This window comes from Nicotiana tabacum, chromosome 4 (assembly GCF_000715075.1).
Source record: "Nicotiana tabacum cultivar K326 chromosome 4, ASM71507v2, whole genome shotgun sequence".
NCBI lineage: Eukaryota > Viridiplantae > Streptophyta > Magnoliopsida > Solanales > Solanaceae > Nicotiana > Nicotiana tabacum.
The window spans coordinates 38,428,227-38,451,596 of NC_134083.1; the positions used below are offsets into that span (position 1 = coordinate 38,428,227).

Here is a 23,370-nt window from a genome sequence, read left to right on the forward strand (position 1 = left end):
AGAAGAATCAATGATAATTCATATTTAAGGTAGGGGGTAGGCAATATTTTAGAATTTGAAGAGCAATTAGGACGCTCTTTTTCCTTTGAACAATAGAAAGACCTAGAATGGACGTATACTCAATTTTTTTTGTCCATTTTTATTTTTTTATACAATGAAGCAAGTATAAGAACAAGCTAAAGGAAAAATCACTAGAGTAGATCAAACTTCTAAATATGATTAATTTTATCATTTTGAAACTTGCAAATTTTTATATTATCACGCAAATATATTTTTTAAAATATTTTTATGTTATTTTTAGAAATTTATTTTAATTAACACGAGGGGTTGCGGGTATGCTAACACTAGTTACATAATAAGGTTAAGTTCTCATTCAAAAGGTGGACGGGTATTATTTCCTAATCCTTAAAGGTTAGGGGCTAAGCTATAATTTACTCTTTTTTGCCTAATGAAATAAATTTGGTTTGGACGCAAGAGTAGAGAAGCCACGTGCAAGTTGTTCTACGGAGGAGTTAGAACCGGACGCAGCAAATCATTCCTCCTCCTTCCCCTGCACTTCACTGAAGCCTTCTTCAACAGCTTAGGGTTCCAAATTTAAATTCCAGACCTTTTGAATTGATTCCGCCAATGGCGTCCCATAACCACCTCGATGATGTAACTTCTTTTTTCTATTTCGATTTCTAGGGTTTTCTTGTCCAATAGAATTACTTGTATTTCCTGTATAAAATACCATGTTGAAGAATTTTCGTTTTTGGGGAATTGTCAGGACCTCGATTTTGGTGGAGATTTCGCCGGTACTAGGCGTTCAGGTTTGCTCATTCTTCCCCGCCATTGCCACCTTTACTGCAAGCTTTTTTCGTATATTTTTCGCCTTTAACACTTCAAAACGTGATTTTAGGTACCAAAAGAAGCTTTGGAGACCTTGACGATGATGAAGACGATATTTTTGGCTCTAAAAAGGTGCTGCCTTTTTTGTTTTTGTTTTTTACTTAATGTAATTTAAGTTGTCTTGTCAGCCATACTAGCAATTAGCAAACCAACTATGGTTCTAGGAAAAAGGAATAGTCAAGGTGCGGTTTGATGAATTGGAGAAATTGGAGACGGCCTTAATATGGTTTTGGTTTAGCCTGAGCCTGGTTTAACGTTGGATTTCTAAGTATTGATAATGACCATGAAACTGTCATTAATTTCATTTTAATTGCCAATATAGAAAAATATAACTTTCTGGACGTGATTTACATGATTGGAAGTTGGTGTGGTCTTAGCTAGATTAGATGATAGACTTTGAGGTGAGTGAAGTAAGGAGATTATGGCTTTTGAGAGAAAAGGTTATGCAATTTCTCTGCAGTGGTCCTATTGCTGTCATAAGATGTTGGTAAAATTCCTTTTAATTTTTTTTTTGCAAGATGTCGTTAAAGTTGGTTATTCCTAACTTGCTAAACTGTTAAGTATTTTTCTAATGACCGAGAAATCCTCTATTTCAGCTCTAAAACTTGGGGGATGATGTTCTGCCCCTCTATGCTTCTCCACTTAAATAATGGACTTGGTGCAATAGTTGTTAATAAATTTTCACCGTGAATTATATGGTTAAATGATTTTATACTCACTAGAATTAGAAGACCACAATGTTATATAGTAGTGAATGTTGTGCTGCTAAAGTCTAATATTTTCACAGGATGAGTATTTCAGAGATGCGGATGTTTAGATGGATGTACGATTATGCAAGATTAGATAAGACTAAAAATGACCACATTCGCTATAAGGTGCAAGTACCACATATTGAGGATAAAATGAGATAAGGTCGCTTAAGATGGTATGGTCATGTCCTACATCGGCCTACAGATGCACCGGTCCCTAGGAATGAAACTATGGTGAGCGAAATTATTAAAAGGGGACGAGGTAGACCTAAAATTACGTGAAGGGAAGTTGTCTCAAAAGACCTATAATTCCTTGAAATTATTGTAGATATAGCTAAAGAGTAAAGATAGAGCACAATGGAAGAAAAAGATATATATAGGTGATATCTACTAGTTGAAAATAGATTTTACTCTTGTTAGTACGCTGGTTTTTAACATATTGCTTTTCTAAGAGTATTTGACCTTATCATAGATTTATATGCCAGTAAAAATATAGAAATTTTTTATTATTACTGCTACTGCTACTGCTACTATTTATATTATTTGACTTATTTTTCCATGTTATTTTTATTTGGCGAAATACATAAACAAACACTTAAAGTTGGCCAAAAAATATTCCAACTATCTAATGACCTTCTAGACACATCTTCTTAGCGGAAGTGTCTTTTATGCACTTCACACCGACATGGCAAAAGAGGAGTGCTTCACTTAGACTTGGGCGCGTAAGAGTGTTAACTAAAGTCTTCTCTCTTTTTTCGGAATTAGATTATTTTATGTGGGGCCTACACTACATTTTCCATTTTTGCCCACAGTATTTCCACCTCATCCAAAACTTCATCTCCTCCAACATCATTTCTAACACCAGCGCCACCACCTTCCACCATAAATCTACCACCACTCTTTCATTCTTGACAAGATAAATCAATAGCGACTACAATGCCATAACAATTCATCGAGAACCATATTAGCATAACCCAGAAGCATAGGGACAAAACGATGAAGGAAGCACACCAGAATGGTGGCGACTAAGCAAAGCGAAAAACGAAGAACCGACAGCTATACTCCAATCGCTGACGACATTGCTTCCATCTTCGGTTGACACATGTTGGAGAAATTGGATTGGGTTGACTCGACTCTGGCCTTCTAAAAAGTACATATGTACAAGTTATTCTGCATCTTTCTACACTAGATGCTTTGAAGGCATTACTACTCCAAATTATGTTCTTAAGGCTAGGTGTTTAACATGTCTTTGTAGTTGGAGTAATCTCTCCCCCTGTCAATTCCCCTGAATCTTTTTTGGACTTTGTTAGCTCCTTAACTTTAGATTAGACCTTTTGTAATAGAGCTAGAATTGTCTTCTTTTTTGCTGTATTCCTTTGCTCTGTAAATTCTGAATTTTGCATCTTCTTGATGCCTTCTATGAAATACATTAACTTATCAAAAAAAAAGTTATTCTGCATCTTTCTTTCAGAATCGGGCCTGAATTTCTTAAAAAAATAGTGACTCGACTTCAGATTTGGAGCTGAACGACTCGCTCATCATCTTTTGGCTATTGCCTTTATAGTGCTGGGAGCTAGAATTTAAAAATGGTAGAAAAAGAATATAACTTAAATAGGAATTAATGAAGATGGGGAGGGAGGGGTTCTGTTCTGGCACCTTGTTGTTGTTGTTGTTGTTGTTGTATACTTCTTGCAAATTCCCTTTTTAATGATATGTGGCAATTTTTTTGTAAATGACACGTGTCATCATGTCATTTGGTCATTTGACACGTCACCCGTGATTGGCCTTCACGTGTGGGGTTTGCCGGATTCGGGTGTCCACGAGATACACTGAGGGCGAGTTGAGGTGTCTAGATGATTATTGGATAAGTTGGAATGTTCAGCTGGTAGTTGGGGGCAACATTAAGTGTCGGTTTATGTATTTTGTCTTTTTATTTAGTTTGATAATGACATGAGTTAAACTTAAATGGGGTACATGGTCAGTGATGATTTATATAGCCCACCCCAACTTGTTTAGGACTGAGGCATAATTGTTGTTGTAGTACAATTAGAAGAAGAAACAAAGATCAAGGGGAAAAGTCAATAGGTTACACAGGCAGTTGTACTGCTCATAATCACTCTCCTTGTTAAATTTACAAGACATGCTTCTCTTGGGACATTGCGAAATATTTAACATAATAAGGTGCACTTTTTGATATTGTCAAGGATTCAAATCCTTCAAGAATATTGAACTTGGACTGATGTGCAAGTTTACAAAACAATTTTACCACTATCTTCCATGATTTCTCACATGATAGGTGGGTTGCTCTCTTAAGCCTAATCATATTAAACTAATATGTGTCCTAGGGACCTATTAGCAAGTTAATATTTATCATTTACTCCTTTCAATACTAGGGTAACTTGAAAGTAGAAGAAACAGCACCCGGTGTGGCGACAGGGATGATCTTGTCTCTTCGTGAGAGGTATGGTAATTTGACCCTTATTCCATATTTGTAAACTTTTGTTTGGATTTAGTTGCTTATGTTTTTCCACTTTCTCACTGTCTTTTGTGCTTTGACATTGCAGTCTTCAGGACTGTAAGGACACCCTTGCATCATGTCAGGTGTATATCGTTTTAGATTTTGTTTTTTGTTTTCATGGTTATATTCAAAACAACCTGTCATCCTTTTTTTCAACATTGCATATTGATGCTGTGTGATTTTTAACTTTTTTCAATATTTATTATCAGAGCTCGTAAATCTAGATGTTTTCTTCGCTTGTGGTATGTTGGATTATCATGCTTTGTCTCAGTTAATATTCAAAATATATATAGGGTTTAATTAGCTTAGAAGTAAGCGCATATAGTGCCTTTCATGGGAAGTTGTTTTGTTCTTTCTCTGATACTTTACTCAATTCGTTCTTAAATTCATTTTAGATGCTTTCATAGTACAGGATAAGATCTCTTTCTTCCTTTGCCTGTCAGATAATAAATATGCTTTAATTAACATGTTGCCTTGATGGTGAATATTTATGTTGCACGGACCCTCCAAAATACTACCGCACCCGTGCCGGGTCCTCCAAAAGTGCACTACTTTTCGAGGATCCGACACGCACCCGGCAACATTTTCGGAGAGTCCAAGCAACATAATTGGTGATGATTTATTGACAACCCATCTTTTCATCAACATAAATAGTTCTTCCCTCTCCAGCCTGGTCTTTTGAGTTGAACTCTGCTACTCATATGTCCTTAAAATGCCCGAGGGGATAAGATTTCTAATTTCACAGTTTTCAGTCTTCTTTTGATGTTTTTGTGCCTTCCTTGATTCTTATGCTAACGCTAATATTCAAACTTTGTGTGGGGACTTTTGGGAACTGCACCACACTTAATGGAGCCTGAATTATGCTGTTGAATGACTAAAATTCTGACTGAAATGGCTTAAACTAATTACTGACTCAACTGTTTATGTTTGTTTCAGACAGAACTTGAAGCTGCAAAATCTGAAATACAAAAGTGGCGGTCTGCGTTTGAAAAGGAGTCTTTCATACTACCTGGCATGACACCTGGTATGTCCTTCTCAGCATCGTTGTACTGTGTGACCTATAATCCTGTTTCTCTTCTTCTGGTCTTTTTTAAATAAAAACAAATCTGTGTTTCCCCAGTTGCTGCTGTTTCTTTGAGTCATACAGGAAAGAAAAAGTATATCTATAATTCCCTCTGTCCCATTTGATGTATGATATGGTTTTGAAAGGGTATTGAATTTATGGGAAAGTTTGACTTGTTTGTTAAAGTAATAGGAGTAGTAGACTACTGTGATGCTTCCACCATCACATCGTTGCTTAAAGTTGAATTGTTCAAAATGCATCTGTTATCATTTGAAGTGTCACGTTTAACATTTGGGATCACCCTTAGAATGGAAAGTTTCTTTCATGTTAATTGAGATGGAGGGAGTAACTTTTTGTCTTTTTCCAATGAACAGAATTAACTCTACTCTTATTTGCAGAACCCAAGTTTGTGGTCAGTTATCTTCAGAACCTCAGATCATCAGAGGAGTCATTGCGTGAACAGGTTTTTGATTATTCCTCTTTATTTGTTCACTGCTAATAAAATTATTGAAACTCTTTTCTAATCATTTTCTCATCTTTGCAATCTGTAGTTGGAAAGAGCAAAAAAAAAGGAGTCTGCATTTATTGTGACTTTTGCCAAAAGAGAGCAGGAGATAGCTGAGTTGAAGGTAAAGTTGTCTATGGCCATCAAAAGATAGATTGCATCTGTTACATATATATTTTGAACTATCTTGTATGTGTTTGGATTTCATTGCTGTTCTCTCAACAAAAATAGGCAGGATATTTAGAGAAACATGTTATCTTAGTGTACGGCGAGAGAAACATATATGGAGCAAAAGAAAATGATTTCACTAAAAAAATGAAAACTGAGTTGGTTGAAAGTTATCTGAGTTTCCAGCTGTAAATTGCTTTACTCAGAGAAAATCTCTCGTCTTTATGGTGCCCAATGAAACTCACAACCTACATCTTAGGGTAAACAAGTCTATTGCTAGTCAACTGATCTTTCATTCTCGATTCTGTCAATTGGAGAGATCCGTGTTCTAATCGATATTAGCAATATTATGACAAGATCAAATCCAATGCCCTTATGTTATGAAATCTAGTTTTATCCTTGACAGCTGATCAGATGTCATGTCTTTCTTCTTTTGGGGCGAGGCTGGGGAAGAAGGCGGTGGAATGTTGTTGCTGAATGTTGAGTGTGTTAATTTTTACGACCCTTTTTGTGAAAGCATAGAATGTTGGGTGTTTTTTACCTTATCTTTTGTTGCTTTTATTTTAAAATGCATATATCCAATTCATAGCTTTCTCCTTAAGTTGTGCTGGTCAATTCTTTCTTCTTACTTTTCTTATTGGTAAATGTTTTAGTCTGCAGTTCGGGACCTTAGAGCTCAACTCAAGCCGCCATCTATGCAGGTAGTAATAGTATCTTTTCTTATTCATAGATCTGTTGTCTGCGTGCTCTATAATATAAACACAGAGGGAGGGAGGGAAGGAGGGAGGGCCCTGTCTTTGTCAATTAATTGGTGATTTTTCCACTTTACTCCTTTAAAAAGGAGTGCAATTTGTGTAATCTCTGTGTTGTATGTAGCTTGGTACAGGAGTAACATTAGGTTTACTCCTACACTTTACTCCTTTAGGTTGCTTGGTACAGGAGTAGCATTTTAGGAGTTCGGTTAGACTTTTGATTATGATGCTATTAGATGCTGCTTGATGAGTTATGAGGAAGTAAAGCATTTTAACCTGAATGTTGCTGAAATCTAAACGAATGTTCAAGTAGTTTGATATGTATTATGAAACTGTCAACCAAGGGAAGTGGTTCAGCTCTACTCCCACCTGGCTACCCTCTAACAAAAATAGAAGTCCCGCTCCTTTCTTGGGGTCATTTGTGACGCATAGTTTCTTTGTATACGGCGGAGGGTGGTAATTTTTCTACCACAGGTTAAATTAGTTTCACTCTACATCCCCACCTCATTCTTTTTATCTTGGCTTAGTTTTGTCTGCCAAAACGAGGACAACAGATTATCATGGCCGCCTAGATCTCAATTTTTAAACTTACTTATTCTTTCTGGTTCATTTGGATGTTGCGTTGATAATTTTATGCCGTTTGCTTAAATAATAACTTTATTAGCTGGTGCACCCTCATGTGTAACTTTTTATACATTTGATGCAAGTTCATTTTCACCTCCAGAGTAATGGAGCAAAGAGAACTGAAGAGTAAGAGCAGCATATTCTAACATCAAATCGCCCTATAAGATAGAACTGCTTAGAAACTGCAAATGGTGGCCTGGACCTCGTATCTGCTTGAATCATTCTGCCTAACCCTAATGTAGATCCTACTAGCTGAGTTTTGGATCTTTAATCTTTACAAAAAGATTTAGTCCTCAGTGGGTACTTGTTCTTTACTATCTATACTCCTAATTAAGGGACATATATTTACTATGTTACTCGGATTCCTCAAAAATATTGTTGGGTGCGTGTCGGATCCTCCAAATTTAGTGCATTTTTGGAGGATCCGACACGGGTATGGGATCACTTTTGGAGAGCCCGAGCAACATAGTATATTTATACTTTATCACAATTTTGTGGAGCCGGCACTATTTTTCCAACGATGCCATCATAATAACACTTGAAAAAAAATCAGAGATGTTAAAATTGTTATTGTATTTAATGGTGGTGATTTCCTTGTAGCTCAACTCTCCTTTGACAGTAATGCTCACAGTCACATCAGTTCAACCTTTTTTTTAAAGTTTATATCCTTTCCTAGTTGAACCAAAATTATGCACACACACCGGATGCCCCCTTAACTAGTTTCTCTAAGGTTTGGATTCGAATTTACTCGATGATGCCTAATAGATGTTCATGGTAGGTGAGAACAGATTACAGATGGTACTAAGAAGAAAGTTTCAAGGAATATATAATTAGTTCCAGTAATTTCCAGAAATTTAGGCGTTGCAATGCCAGATTTATGGAATAAAATCCTTTCTGATTTTTTTGTTCGCTATTTTCTTTCTAACTTTTTATCTTCTGAGAACAGCACTATGATTTGCTGAATACACTTTTGCAGCTTTGTGTTCTTTTCTGCTATGATATGTATCTGCATTGAGTGCTCTCTCTCTCTCTCTCTCTCTCTCTCTCTCTCTCTCTCTCTCTCTCTCTCTCTCTCTCATACACACACACACACACACTCACATCTTATACCATGGCTTTTAAAAAAAAATTGGGTTCACGTTTGCTTTTAATCTCTTTGTTGGTGGTTCACTTTTTGCTCAGTTTCCTTATTCTTTTGGGGGTATATTAACAGGCACGGAAGCTATTGCTAGATCCAGCTATTCATGAAGAGTTCACTAGACTGAAGGTAAGTTATCTGGACGTTGATTTTAATTTCAAGTTGAAATGTATATAGAGGAGTTTGATACGCTTATTTAGTGGTTCCATACTTTAACTTCATTGTGCCTCCAAGTCTCTATGATGGCTGGCTGGAATTTGTTATTTACTGGGGCTGTGTTCTGTTGGTGACATAGTTCCTGGTTACCTTTTGAATTGCTCTATGAGCTCTGATGATGCATCCTTTTGCCAATGAATAAAGCATGTTGGTGCTAAAATTTTTGGATGCTTTTGGCGTGTAGTTTATTTGAATTTCTCATCCTGATTTCACTCCTGCTTACATCTATTCTTGTTTTGCAATGCCAGAATTTGGTTGAGGAGAAGGATAAGAAAGTGAAGGAGTTGCATGATAACATTGCTGCAGTCAATTTTACCCCACAAAGCAAAATGGGGAAGATGCTAATGGCTAAATGTAGGACACTGCAAGAGGAAAATGAAGAGATTGGAAACCAGGCTAATGAAGGAAAGGTATTAAATGATTATCTTGATCAGTGAAGTGTGTAAAAAATAAAATTCATTTAGTTAATTAGTTCACAACTGAATTTAGAGATGGAAGAGACTAGTCTATTCATAGGTTACCTAGTTGCTTAGCTTGGTTTTTCCAGGTTTGTTTAATTATGATGATTGCTTTAAAGGTGATACATGTGAGATGTTACAGAGGTTCTGTTTCTTCACTTGCAGATGCATGAATTAACAATGAAACTGGCTTTGCAGAAGTCTCAGAATGCTGAACTCAAAAGTCAATTTGAAGGTTAATGTTCTTTCAAGTTGCTTCATAAATACGCCTCTGTTTGCCCTTTGATCGGGATAGGAATTTTTTGTTTGCTGATTGTTTTATTGTGATTGATTGGTCTGTTTGGTACAACAGGTTCTAGATATGATCAGTGTAGTTGATAGTATTGGTGAGGATGTTTAGATTTGCTTTAAATGTTGAAACATTTGGTAATATTTGCGTATACTCCTCCGGTTCATGACATTACATGAGTAAATACATAGTCACTCTTACATTATAATTTGCTTTTTGGTAGAATTTATATGCTTCAGTAAGTATTGGACAAGGAACTACCACGTGATTCACATGCATATCTTCTCTGTACCCAGAAAGAAACCAGCTGCTGTCACCTGATCTGTGTGGTTACCATGCATCTGCATGCCCTTATTCTTGCGACAGTGAAGTCATGCCAGACACAAGGCATGCTTTTACATAGAATTGAGTTATATCATAATCAGAGAGAGTTGTACAATCCCAAACTGAGAAACATTTAATTCCTGCACTGGATCACCCATTAACCTGCTCTTGCCAGTGCTCACGATTTGTTTGTAGATCTTGCACTATGGAGCAACTGGGCTTCTGTAAGGGTGGGTCTTCATGCCTTCTCGTCCTTAGTTTCCATCCCCCCCCCCTGGGTGATGCAATATACATATTGAAGGGTGAAAAGTAAGATCTTTCCAACTGTGTAGTTTAGTTCTGTTACGTGAACTTATTTTAATGAAGTCGAAGCAGGTTGATGGTGGATTGTAGTATTTGATTTTTCACATTCATATATTTTGTGGGGAAAAAAGAAACACGACATAATTAGGCATCAAGCACCCTTGTTGCCTAAGGTATCTATATCTTTGCTAATTTTGTTGTAGGGTTTTCTTGACATGCGTTCATTTTCCTTCTAGCTCTCATCGGCATTCCTTTTTGTCTGACCTAACCTAACTAGTTTCTGTTGATTTGCCATCTTTATTGAGAATGCAATGATGAGTAGATTGATTCACTCAATATCTAACAATTTTTATTCCCACTTGCAGGCCTGTGCAAGCAGATAGAGGGACTGACAAACGATGTGGAAAGATCAAATGAAATGGTGCTTTACACAGTTTCCGTTTTATCTAGAGTGAAAGTCGGTATTAGATGACTTTTGAAGGATGTGGAGTTTAATGCTTTAATCGTATTTGTCCTAGGTACTAATCTTGCAAGAGAAACTTGAAGAGAAGGATGAAGAGATCAGTAAGCTGAAGGAAGAGCTGAATGAAAGAAACACTGTGATGGAGAAAACCGAATTAACTCCTGATAAAACTGCCAGTGATGAGGGAATGACAGCTACAGAAGCACAGGCAGAGAATGAGTAGGCTACTGGAATTAGACTAGTGCTATTTGTATGGTAACACATCTTATTTTTCCTTTCCAACAAAAGTTTTGTTTGGTCATTGCGTTCGGTGCTTTACCTTCATATGTGAAGCTACTCTTTATCGATTAATTATTTATCCATAAATGGTACAACAACAAAGCAAATGGAAGATGAAGCCGCCGACCTGACAACAAGAACACTCACTTCCAAATGCACTTGTAAAGTAACAAGGCATGACCATATCTACTCAACTGATAAGCTGCAGACAGTCATACCAACTGGTAGCTGCAGTTCGTGTATTTAGTTCCCTATCCATCACACCAGCACCAGTATGTTCTCTTTTGGGTAACATTAGAGAAACGCAGAACATTTTTACAAGTATTAACTTGCAATTTGGCCGATGTGTTATTGTGTGGCACTGTGAGGGTTGTTCTTTTTGTAAAGTGTAGCCAATCTAGCTGTGGCAAAGTGCATCGTTAAATCACTCCACTTTGCTTTTTCCTCTTCAATTATGCAGTAAGCACGTTTCATTTCATCAATATATGGAAAGACGACAATACTGCCTAACCGGCAAATGGGCTTCAAAACCAAATTGTCATCCCGATTTATGTTCATTATTCTAATTATTTTGATATTTCCGACAAAGTCTAAACTAATTTACTAACAATATATTTTTGGAAGATCTAAAACATTAATTTCATTAATAAAAATATTAAAAGTTTTAATTAATCAAAGCAACTTTACAACTTAATCGATCACAATTTAGGTGTCTCATGGTTTTTGAAACAAGATTGGACGTGATTCTTTTGTACCTTGACGAAAGTCCAAGAACACAAATGTTTAGAGAATTTGAAGCTTTTCATGTATAAAACGGGAATTAATTTCATTACCAAAGTTATTTTTGTTTTGTTTGGGACAACAAAGTCACCTAACTATTGATTTTTGACTAAAAAAAAAATAAAGAACATCCATTTGGCATGTCATATTAAAAAATACACTTTTTAATATCTGCCACCGATGGACTGCAGTTGGTACTGAAGAAAATTAATTCACTAAGGGAAAAGATGTTAGCATGGTATAGCCAGGACAAATACAAACTCACTCTTGATGGGAAGTACTCTATTACACGAAGTTATAATGCACTATTGGGACCTCAGGTTAGAGTAAGAGAAGCTGACCTTATATGGAACGCCATCTCCCAACCAAAACACAAGCTTAATCTCTGGATAGCAATGCAAGGAAGGTTGCTAACCAAAGATAGGATGATCATGTTGCATATTAAGATACTAATTGTTGCTTATGTGAGAACCAGACACAGGAAATTGCAAGGCACCTATTTGCAGAATGCTCTTGGATAAAGGAACTTCGACAACAACTAATGACATGGTTAGGAACTGCTATACAACTGGGAGAGGTAAAGCAAGTGCTGGAGTGGATCAATCGAAGACATTGGCCAAGATTAAAAAAGGAAGTGGTGACAGCAGTGTGGAGTGCAATGGTGTATCACGCATGGAGGGCCAGAAACTGAAAAAATTTCAAAGGAATAAATGTACATACAAAGATAGTTGTGAGACAGATCAAGCAGGAAACCATAGAGAGAATAGAGATAGTTAAATTGTCAAAGAAAGCACGTAGATGCCAGAGTATTATTCAGAAACTTATTTGTAATTAGATGCAGTCGGAGGCCTAGTGGTTTGCAATACTCTTCTTAGAAGATGGTTGTGAAACTAGGTGCTCTTTAGGTGTAAAGCTTTTTTTTTGTTATGGTAATATTCACAATTGTTACCAAAAAAATAACAACTACACAAACAACAACAACAACAATAACAAACCCAGTGTATTAATATGAAAACTCATTTAACACATGTCCCTTATACCCATTTATTCTATCCGATAAGAAAATGGATCTAATTTTAAAATAACAAGTTCTAGTCTTTAGCAGTGTTAACTTATATGATAGATTTCAATGTGGTTAAGCCAAGTAGCGCATTAAGAAAAGGACGCATGGGAAAATTAGGACAAAACTAATTTAGACAAAATCGATAAGAATTGTAATAAAAATTTTGAATTGATAAGTGAAAGATAAAGTTTTAAATTTGAATTCAAAACTAAATATTAAAAAACAGATATAAACAATACGCTCCACTGGATAATCCCATGAAGTACCATTTTGAAGTTTAGATAGTCGTATCAGATATATATCATTTTCGAATATCTGTATCAAATATGCAATTATAACTACTCATCGGCAAAAAGGGCATAATAGTTGTAAAGCTATTAAACTATTATTAATCAATAGTTATTTGTGTAGTATTTCAGAAGAAGAAAAAGGGGGCAGAATTTCGCACAACCCAACACCAAAAATTAGGAAGCTAATTTGGGACACTTTCTTTTCTAACATTTGGTCCAACAACTTTTTATATGATTTTTAAGTGATATTTTAATCTATCTTAACAATACAGTGTTCAATAAAATAGGTCCTAAGCATATAAGTGACAAGTAAAAAGGCAACAAATAGTAAACTAAGCTGATTGAGCAGACAAGTGAAGTTAGATTATTACATTCTACCAGACAGCCAACAAGGAATTACATCCCTCATTTATTTAGAACTGTACATCAACTGCTTTCTTCTTTCATCGTTCCACCCTAATCCTGCAGAACCTTTGTTTCCTGTGGCCTGTAATGGTTCGATCAAACCATTGTTGCTGCGGCCAAGTGCCTCCCCCTGTGCAAACAGCCAAGCCATTAAGTGACAATACCATTAGTACATTTGCAAATTTCACTTAAGCAGTTTCTTTCACAAATCGTGAGGTGACATTATCTTCATTATTAGACATAGCACTGAAATTACCCACAAAGAGAATCTAATAATTTTCAAATATAGATGGTAGGAACTTTTTCTTTTTGATAAAAGACGGATTCTGAATACATCCGCTCAAAGACTCAGCGGGAATGGTATGTGATTCGCCAATCTGGGGCAAAGAAAGCCGTCCAACCTTAAAGTTAAAGAGGCCCACAGCAACCTTCTAATGAATTAACAAGGAAAAGTTTCCTTTTCCACACAAGTGAAAAGATTGGATGGACACCTAGAGATAGTCGATCAATTTGAAAGAAAGAAATAGAACAACATTCGGAGTATTGGTCTAGGTGAATCTCCTTTTATCTTTTGTCATAGAAAGGTAAAAGTCTAGGCGGGTTTCTACTTTCTTGAGGTCATAAGATAAAGCATTTCTAAGTTATGTGAAACCACCTCATGACAATTGTAGCTAAAATTATAATTCCTGAGCTCAGTGAAAGTTTTAAATTATACCTCCTTCCAGCCCATGTTTTCCAAAATTTTTCTGGCATAGCTACCAGCTCCAAATGAATTGCTCAAGGATTCAGAAAGAGCTTCCTCTCGACCAGCAGATGTATCCAAAGGAACAGAATCATCACAGTTGGGTGAATTTTTTTGCCCTGGACCAACACCAAACCCGCCATGCAATGCTCTTCTTTCTGCAGCTCTGTCCCTGTACACAGGGTCTCTGTCCTGGAATGACAAAATGACACAATTTAACAGATAGGTAAGATATAGATCCTAGTGCATGCCCATCTAACCACTGAACAAAAGCCCTTACCACTGAACATACATGGTAGAATTCTCCCAACCACTGAACAAAAGCCTCTCTATCCAGGAGCCCCAAATGGCCCTTACCCACTTTTTTCCTTGGTGACTCAAACATATAACCTTACGCTTGGAGATGGAGGGTCCCTACCACTAGATCATCCCTCCCTCGTCTTCGATTGGTTATTTTATCACTAATGAGAATGAAATCATCATCCATCCAAACACAGCTCAGCACTAGCACTATTGTCTCGATATTTCATTTTATGTTGTTTGTTAGCTGTAGTGACATGTTATTTTATCTTCACTCTTTTTAGCTGTGCTGATCATCTAAATACTTCAACACAATTTACCACTTTTCCCCGATAACAAATTTTCTAGTTCAGCAAATTATGGATAGTAATTCTTTTCGAAAAGGTCTAACTCATTTTTAGAGCTTTAAGATACTAAATCTGCTAAAGAACTCACCCTAATTGACTGCATAAAGGAACTTGATCTCAAATGACCAATAACCCAAATCATCTCTAAGTAGAAAAATTGTAAAGTACTTGAAACATAAAGTGGACGTAAAATACCCTTTCAGGCGCACTGATCTCTAATCGCAGACACACATCCTCCTCACCAGGTAGCCCTGTGCTTATGGGTTTATATCTTTCAGTGACTGGTGAGCATGTCTGGATTTCTCTGCTGATTGACATTTGTGGAAAGCGCCAATTTTTCGTTGGATTGGAAGAATCATAATTGGACAAAGAAGCCAGATATTGTGTGCTAGGATTTCTCAACCTATACACCTGACCTGTAGGAAGGAAACATTATGATAGAACGCCGGCAAAGATAGAAACTAGGATGGCCCATGCCTTAATTAAAATTTCATACTCAAGATAAGAAAACAAACATCTTTTTATGACAGCACATAAACAGAATTTTTCTTTACTTGAGTTTCTACACAAGCATTCTGTGAATTTGCTGATGCGGTGGATTTAATGAAATAAATGATTGTATCTGCAATTTTCACTTCCTTTTAGTGCAAGCTTATTTCAGAATGCCGAAATCCCTATTCCTTCAAAGTTGCACCTCATTACATCTCCTTTACTGTCCAGATATACATACTATAACTTACATGACTTGACCTAAAATATGAACGATCACGAATGAATGTGAATGCATAAATGCTGATGACAGAAACAGGAAAAGAAATTATTGGGCCATTAAGTTTTGCCAGGGCAGCATGAGTGCGCTCACATGTAACAAAATAAAAAGGAAGTTTCTAGCACATGGAATGAAAATATCACAGATTGAATAAAGAGAACATATGAAAGGGAATTACGTTACTTGAGATTCTTTTAAAAAGTATATCACAATAGTTTAACTGGCCATATTCTAAACCTCAACTAAAACAGGACATGTTAGCAGTAAGTGATATGTGTAATTGCATAGGATGCAGAAGATTCCCTGTAAATGGAAATTTGACAATGCAAACCTGATGTAACTCGTACCAGATCAAGATGGACTTCACATACTGGAGCAGTTTTAAGAAGATGGCCACTCGAGGGCATTGATGGATGCAACTTAGCAGTGGGCTTCACCAGTCGTCCAACCAGCCTGGCCACCCTCCTTTTTCGACCTTTTCTGATCTTTTTAACCACTGACCAGTCCCACAAATCAACAGCCTGAATATGTGACAGAGAATCTTCAAATGGTCGTTCAACTTGACCATACTGGGCTCGCCAGCTTTCTTCCTCCAAACAAACGCCTGTTCTGAGGAAACTTCAGTCAATTTCATGCATACAAGACTATGAAAATGAAGAAGTTCAAAATATGCATCATATTATTTCAAAATCCCCAAAATCCTTCTTCTTTCCTTGCTTGCCTATTCCATTTTTTTTCCGCATGAGTTGCAGCACAGAGGAATCCCTTAGATAGTCAGATTTTCTTTAACTCCCACTTTGTTCGAACTACAAAAAGAAGTAAGAGAGAGAGAGAGAGAGAGATTCACCATCATTAGTTCTCTCCAGTGACCCCAAATAATTTTAAATACTTGTTCCATCTGAACTCCGAAAATGGACAGATTCACCATCATTAGTTCTCTCCGGAGACCCCAAATAATTTTTTATGAGGAAATCTTCCCCATTGGGGTGCAGCCCTTCCCTGGATCCTGCGTGAGCACGGGATGCTTCGTGCACCAGGCTGCCCTTTTTATATCTTCCTCTACTAAGTCTTGAATTTCTAAACTACTATATCATTGGAGAAGAGTTAAACCTATACAACAACTACTATGCCTCAATCTCACTAAGAGTTAAACCTGTCAATAGAACAAAATGCTAGACAAAAAGAGAAAAGCAAAGGAAGCAATTGACGATAGGCAAACTTTTTGCCACGCCCAGATGCATTCCGGCAACAATTCATCAACATTTCAACACTAATGCTTAATTCCAAGTGAGAAAAATTATATATAATAAAGAAATGCCGAGTACCAAAATCAATACTAACCTTCATCCATGACATCTGCATTTGGATCAGCAGAATCTGTCCAGTCATCTGGTATCCATTCACCTTCCTCGAGTTCATATGTGCTATCATTCCCTGCACCAACCAAGGTAGAATGACTTGCAATACAGTAGTTCAAATCATATTTTGAGCAAAGCAGAAATCTTGAACCAACCAGGTGCGGACAAATATGAGCTATCTGTTTCATTTGTTTCTGGAGCAACTGTCATGTCAGGAGTACTATTGGCAGCTTGAGTGGAATAATTTGCCAGATAAAGTTCAATGAGAGTTTCTTCAAGCCTGACAGTAGAAGTATTACACCAGTTGGAAAGAAAAATTACTACAAGAACAAACGTACAAGATAACTAAACACATTGTTTTACCACTCTGAGGGTGGTGGTGGATTTTCTGGAAGCTTGCAATCGGTATTCTCCAACTGCTCTGCTTAGAGGGAAATTGAAAGAGAAAGTTAGCGACAGTCAAGTGCAGATGACTTCTAAATTACCAAAAATAAGGATTATCATGCCCAAATAGTTTTCTATTGAAAGTAGGTCGCAATTCGAAGAACAACGATTATACTTAGGGTGAAAACCCTACTGGTGGTGACAAAGGACTGATACACAAAGTAAAATAACATAAGAATTTACAGATATCATAAGTGAAGAAATTGCATGAATAAACATCTTACATCAAACACTTTTCACAGGTTAAATAGATCAGCAATGAGCAAACAATGAGCAAAACTGATTCGATAATAATTCAGCCTGTAATAATTCAGAAGAAACTGCTACAATTCATTTAACTCCAAATGGACAACAGAAGTATGTAACCAAAGAAACCACTTTTCACAGTTTATAGGGAAACCGATTCCTAGTAATGGCTCCACATCTATGTATCTTAGACTACTCGCACCCACCAAGTTGCAACAAAAAGTTTGAATAGCTCGAAACTTAATGGATAAGCAAAGTATATTTACTGCAGCAACAAACTTCATCACAAAACACAATATCTTATACATAAGCATAGACAGGCAGGCAAACTTATTCACCATCAGAGAGCTCAAAAGGAAGTGGTTCAACTGTTTGAGCCACAGTTTCACTGATGTCTGCATTTATCTCATCTTTGTCAGACTCTGCAGGTGCAACGCCCTCACAACCATTCTTTTCAGGAGAACCACCCTGACGTTAAATAATAAACGAGCTTTACAAACACAAATCACTCCGAAATCAACTACTACGCTAACGTTTGGATGTCGTAAATTGGAAGGCTTAACCCAAAGAAAAAAAAAGAAAAACCTGAGAATACTCCATGAGAACATAAGTACCATTTTCGAATTTGTAATATAGGCCATCTTTACAGCTGTAGTACCAGCCTGCTTGAGGATCGTGATAAAATCCAGCGCTGCATCAAACCAGACCAAGGTCACACATATTAGCTACAAATGAACGCGAGAAATAACGATTAATCTTAAGTAATTAATATAATTGCTAAAAGAACTCCAAATTCTACGAAACTCAGATTAAATTCAGAAGTGAATAAAATGTTAAGCCCTAATTTCAGGAGCGGAAAAGAGAAAAAAGGAATGGAATTGGAGATGAATCACGGAAATTGTTCGAAAAAAGAAGACAGTACCGGGCGTGGTAGTAAAGCTGAGAACTTTCATCCCATACGAACTGATTTTCGCTTTGCTCGGATTCCTCCAGCTCTTCTTTCTCGGTTTCCCCCATTACTAAGCTTTCAATGTCGATTGAGAAATTCTACTTGTTGAGGTAGAGTTGGAGATCAATATGATGTGAAGGATTATTTCAATTTTAATGCACTCATTTACTTCAGAATTCCAGGAAATCTACATCCAGGTAAAAATTGAAGTCTCTATAAACGTACAGGATCATGAATTCTAGTTTTAGCCACTTTTGCGCCATAGGGCTATTATGATAATGGATATTGTTCTGTCAAAAAATTGCAAAGCCTTTTGTTCTATAGACAGAACTTTAAGGTCAAAAGATAAAAATATTGCACTTGTTAAACTTTCTACCCATGGAACAAGGGAACAAAACATTCAAGACCATTTACTTTAAGGGCTATTTGTGTACTTCACCCTTGTTCTGTGGCCCATTTGGTAAAGATGGAGTGCGTTAAGGTCCATGGAATAATTGGACTCATATTTCAGGAGTAGCCCAACCCAACAAGATAGTGGGGATATGGCCGCAAAATATGAGTCGTTTTACAATCTACTATTAGCGTAACATAACGTGATATACATGATGCAACAGATAGTCTGGTGTACAACAGCCATTTTTATTAGTTAAGTGTTGTATAACGTCATAATTTGACTATGAGAACTCATCATAACGAGATATATATAACTGAATCCAATTGATTTTGATTGATTGACAATAGCAGAGTGCTGTGCATAATGTAATCAAGGATGCGTAAAACAAAGAAAGAAAGAAATTGCTGCACCAATAGATGGATCTAGAAAGAGAAAAAGCTTTAGTCCAACGTGATATTCGTCTGTCATCACTTCGAGTTTAACAACTTTGTGACGTACTTTTTAGTGAATATTCTATAAGGATCTCAATAACCTACTTCTTTCCAGATTAAAGAAAATGAAAAAACATAAAAACTTTTCGGTTCATAGTGGCAGCCCTTTATCACCTCCCACAAATGGAGATGTTTGCTTTCCTTCTCCACTTACTTCATAATTCTTGAAAAAGATACTCCCTTTCGGTAAGCTATAAATGCATTTAACGGGGGAAAGAGGAGAATTAAAAAATGAAAGACAAGTACTAATATTCTTCTATATGTTCGAATAACAAAAAAAATAAGCTCTTTCATTAGCAATATTTATTAGCAAGCCACTATCTACTTTGTATACGGGTAAAACCGAGTTCGATATTCGATCGAACTTCCGAATTCCTTGATTAGGCCATGACCGAAATATCTGTAATCGGGTGAAGTCAAGCTCAAAGACCGATCTGACGACTAACATCACCAACAAAGATCGACACGTGGTAATTATGATTGAACCCAAAGCACTATCAAAATTAGCCATTGAAACCATCCGATTTGCCCTCGAGTTTGCCGAAGGCATGACTGGTCATGTTTTTAACGGTCTCGAAGAAAGCTTTGCCAACTCATCCGACATGGGTCCGTAATTCTCGTCATTAACCAATCATTGTGGCGAAAATCACGGAACAACTCAAAAAGGGAACCAACGGTCAGCAAATCAAGGACTTTTGCCTTTTATAGAACAATAAAATAATATCTCAAAGGGTAGATCTCCCCTAATATATAAGGGGGACTTGATAATTCATAAGAAACATTGTAACTCATATCAAAAGGCTATATATTGTTATTTCTATCTTTGCCATAGTTCATTACTCTTCAACATCAATAATATTATCAATTATATTATTTTTAGCTCGGGGGAGATTAATCTCACAAGGCTAGGATTGCTCAAACCTGCGTGGTTTGCATTTACCTTTTTATCTTTTATTTCCATAATTGATCTGATTTATCACTTTGTATCAAATTATATCACGTATCCTTAAAACTACGTATAAATTCAATTGTTATCCGAATTTTAGGGTAAACAGTTTGGCGCCCACCGTGAGGCCAAGGATAATAGTGGTTATTTGATACAAATCTCCATAACACACACTACTTTACACTTGCTCTTTAAAGTGTCTTTGATTTCAGGCTAAAAATGATAAACTCTCAATTAGCACACCTGCATATCGACAACGCGTCTGGTCATCAAGGTGAGAATAACAACGTGGAGCCCGGTAACGTAGGTCCACCCGTTGACCCCGTTGGAATTCGGACTGCGAATCCGATTGACGTTAATTCACATGTGGCCATCGACGCGAACCTCCCTACTAGCCCGAAAATAATGTCCATGGTGGAGCCCGATCTGCAACTCGAAACACGTAAAATATTAAAGAAGACGGGATCAGCCTAAGGATGATCTTCGAAATGCTGCAAGCCCAACAGGTGGCGATAACTCAGTTGCAGAGCCAAAGCCAGGCACCAAGCAAGGTTGAACCCAATCCACCCCGAGAAGTCACCTGCAGAACTGAGTCGGTCGCTGTAAGGTCGAATGAGCAAGAATCGGGCCCTAACCCCGAAATTATAAAGATGCTCGATGAGTTGACAAAGCGGATAGAACCAAGGGAAAAGAAAATTGAAGCAAACGAAAAAAAGGTGAAAACCTACAATTCCAGGGTAGATCAAATCCAGGAGCACCTCCGATATTGAAAGGACTGGATTCTAGAAAGTTCGTGCAAAAACCTTTTCCTCCAAGCGCGGCTCCGAAGCCGATCTACAAGAAATTCCATATGCCCAAAATACCTAAGTATAATGGGACGACCGATCCAAACAAGCATGTAAGCTCTTATACATGTGCCATCAAAAGGAATGACTTGAAAGATGATGAGATCGAGTCTGTTCTACTAAAAATATTTGGGGAAACCTTATCAAAGGGAGCCATGATATGGTATCATAACTTACCTCCTAATTCTATTGACTCATTTGCTATGCTTGCAGACTCTTTTATAAAAGTACACGTCGATGCCATCAAGGTCGAAACCAGGAAATTGGACCTTTTCAAAGTCAAACAAAAGGACAACGAGATGCTCAGGGAATTCGTGTCCCGTTTTCAAATGGAACGAATGGATCTGCTGCCGGTCGCTGATGATTGGGCCATTCAAACTTTCACTCAGGGACTCAATATTCGAAGCTCGGTGGATTCACAACAATTGAAGCAGAATCTCATTGAGTACCCTGCCGTTACCTGGCCGATGTGCACAATCGGTATCAATCAAAAATCAGGGTCGAAGATGATCAACTTGGTGCCCCTTCAGAGTCTGTTTATCCCCCAGAACCCTTGGCAGAGTCAAGAGAGACACCGATCATGAACCAGGATCAAATAGGGATCTGTATCGGCCATATAATGAAGATTGGAGGAGCAGTGGGTCCGGGCGGAACCCCATAAGAAGCAAAAGGAGAAATGAACAAAGTCGACGCAACTGGGGGCTCATGACCAAAAACAGCTTCGACAGGCCCATCGGGCCTAAAGAAGCGCCGAGGCTATCATAATACAACTTTAACATCGATGTTGCCCCCATTGTATCAGCTATCGGGCGCATCAAGGAGACCAAATGGCCCCGACCTTTACAATCCGATCCAGCTCGAAGGGATCCCAACCATATGTGAAAATATCATGGAACTCACGGTCATAGAACGGAAGATTATCGACAATTGAGAGAAGAAGTAGCCCGATTATTCAACAATGGGCACCTTCGAGAATTCTTGAGCGACCGGACCAAGAATCATTTCACGAACAAGGATTCTAATAGACCGACAGAACAAGAAGATACCGAACCTCAACACATCATTAATATGATCATCGGTGGAGTCGATATCCCATAATAGCCGATATTGAAACAGACTAGAGTGTCCATCACCAGGGAGAAACAAACTCAAGACTACATATCGGATGGAATCTTGTCTTTCAGCAACGAGGATGTGAAAATGGATCATATAACCTCACAATGATGCACTGGTAATATCGGTACTAGTAAATAAAACTAAAATTAAATGTGTGTTAATTAATACAGGTAGCTCGACCAACATAATTCAGTCGAGGGTCGTAGAACAGCTCGGTCTACAAGACAAAATCGTACATGCAGTCCGAATCCTAAACGGGTTCAACATGGCATGTGAAACCACAAAGGGAGAGTTAAGTTACCGGTCAATACCGTCGGGATCATACGAGAGACCAAGTTTTATGTGATCGAAGGGGACATGAGGTACAACACCCTCCTCGAAAGGCCATGGATCCATCACATGAGGGTAGTTCCCTCATCTCTTCACCAAGTGTTGAAATTCCTAACCCCGGGGGAGGGGGATTAAGACAATCTATAGGGAACAACCGGCAACAAGAGAGATGTTTGCAGTCGAAGAAGTGGTTCCAATATTAACATCCACAATGTCGAAGGAACCAAATTCGAGCGCGAACCAAGAGGCCAAATAGCAATCACCGATACAGGCTGAGACTCAAACGAATAAGCAGAAGACTTATGAAGACGATGGTTACGGGGTTCCCTGAGCTTTTATAACACCCGATGACTCCGACACAACCAAATCAACGGTCGAAGAGCTGGAACAGGTTATATTGATCGAGCGTTTACCCGATCAGAATGTATATTTGGGCACGGGGTTAAATCCCGAGCTCAGAAAAAAGCTTATTCAATTTCTTATAGCTAACATAGATTGTTTAGCCTGGTCCTATCTTGATATGAGAGAGATCCCACCAGAGATAACCACTCACAAACTAAGCATGGACCCAAAAATCAATCCGGTCAAGCAGAAGAGGAGGCCCCAGTCCGAGGTCAAACATGCTTTCTTCAAGGACGAGGTATCTAAACTCCTTAAAATAGGGTCCATTCGAGAGGTTAAATACCCGGATTGGTTAGCAAACGTTGTGGTATTCCCTCAAAAAGGGAATAAACTAAGAATATGTGTAGATTACAAAGATTTGAATAAAGCATGCCCCAAAGATTCTTTTCCCTTGCCCAACATCGATCGTATGATCG

At 37.6% G+C, this 23,370-nt stretch overlaps 2 protein-coding genes across 5 annotated transcripts; one reads left to right on the forward strand and one right to left on the reverse strand.

Moving 5' to 3' along the window:
- The first annotated feature begins 468 nt into the window (after window positions 1-468).
- LOC107829957 (FKBP12-interacting protein of 37 kDa) lies at window positions 469-11,123 on the forward strand. The gene is made up of 14 exons (XM_016657430.2): window positions 469-654; window positions 767-809; window positions 899-960; window positions 4,031-4,098; window positions 4,202-4,238; window positions 5,092-5,179; window positions 5,617-5,681; window positions 5,770-5,847; window positions 6,545-6,592; window positions 8,481-8,534; window positions 8,870-9,031; window positions 9,245-9,314; window positions 10,361-10,416; window positions 10,514-11,123. The coding sequence occupies exons 1-14, from the start codon at window positions 628-630 to the stop codon at window positions 10,679-10,681; spliced, it is 1,026 nt and encodes a 341-aa protein (XP_016512916.2). The 5' UTR covers window positions 469-627; the 3' UTR covers window positions 10,682-11,123.
- A 1,943-nt stretch (window positions 11,124-13,066) lies between these two features.
- LOC107829936 (uncharacterized) lies at window positions 13,067-18,781 on the reverse strand. 4 transcript variants are annotated; one of them, XM_016657418.2, is made up of 10 exons: window positions 18,404-18,781; window positions 18,096-18,172; window positions 17,820-17,949; window positions 17,155-17,212; window positions 16,947-17,071; window positions 16,775-16,867; window positions 15,765-16,037; window positions 14,860-15,080; window positions 13,991-14,209; window positions 13,067-13,405 (listed from the first exon to the last, which is right to left on the reverse strand). In XM_016657418.2, exons 1-10 carry the CDS (start codon window positions 18,432-18,434, stop codon window positions 13,280-13,282), a joined length of 1,353 nt encoding a protein of 450 aa, XP_016512904.1. In that variant the 5' UTR covers window positions 18,435-18,781; the 3' UTR covers window positions 13,067-13,279. The 4 variants fall into 4 exon arrangements, with proteins under 4 accessions (XP_016512904.1, XP_075107819.1, XP_016512897.1 ...); XM_075251718.1 differs by having other exon boundaries at window positions 14,860-15,075; window positions 15,781-16,037; window positions 18,067-18,172; window positions 18,404-18,722; XM_016657411.2 differs by having other exon boundaries at window positions 18,067-18,172; window positions 18,404-18,722.
- Window positions 18,782-23,370: the final 4,589 nt, after the last annotated feature.

Bases quoted from the DNA above. Each gene is read 5' to 3' on its own strand.
- LOC107829936 (XM_016657411.2), bottom strand. From the start codon at position 18,498: ATGGGGGAAACCGAGAAAGAAGAGCTGGAGGAATCCGAGCAAAGCGAA. The intron at 17,950-18,066 runs GTTTTTCTTTTT...ATTTAACGTCAG, and splicing joins TTCTCATGGAGTATTCTCAG to GGTGGTTCTCCTGAAAAGAA. The intron at 17,072-17,154 runs GTAAAACAATGT...TTCTACTGTCAG, and splicing joins CCACCACCACCCTCAGAGTG to GCTTGAAGAAACTCTCATTG.
- LOC107829957 (XM_016657430.2), top strand. From the start codon at position 628: ATGGCGTCCCATAACCACCTCGATGAT. The intron at 9,032-9,244 runs GTATTAAATGAT...CTTCACTTGCAG, and splicing joins ACCAGGCTAATGAAGGAAAG to ATGCATGAATTAACAATGAA. The intron at 10,417-10,513 runs GTGCTTTACACA...TATTTGTCCTAG, and splicing joins TGGAAAGATCAAATGAAATG to GTACTAATCTTGCAAGAGAA.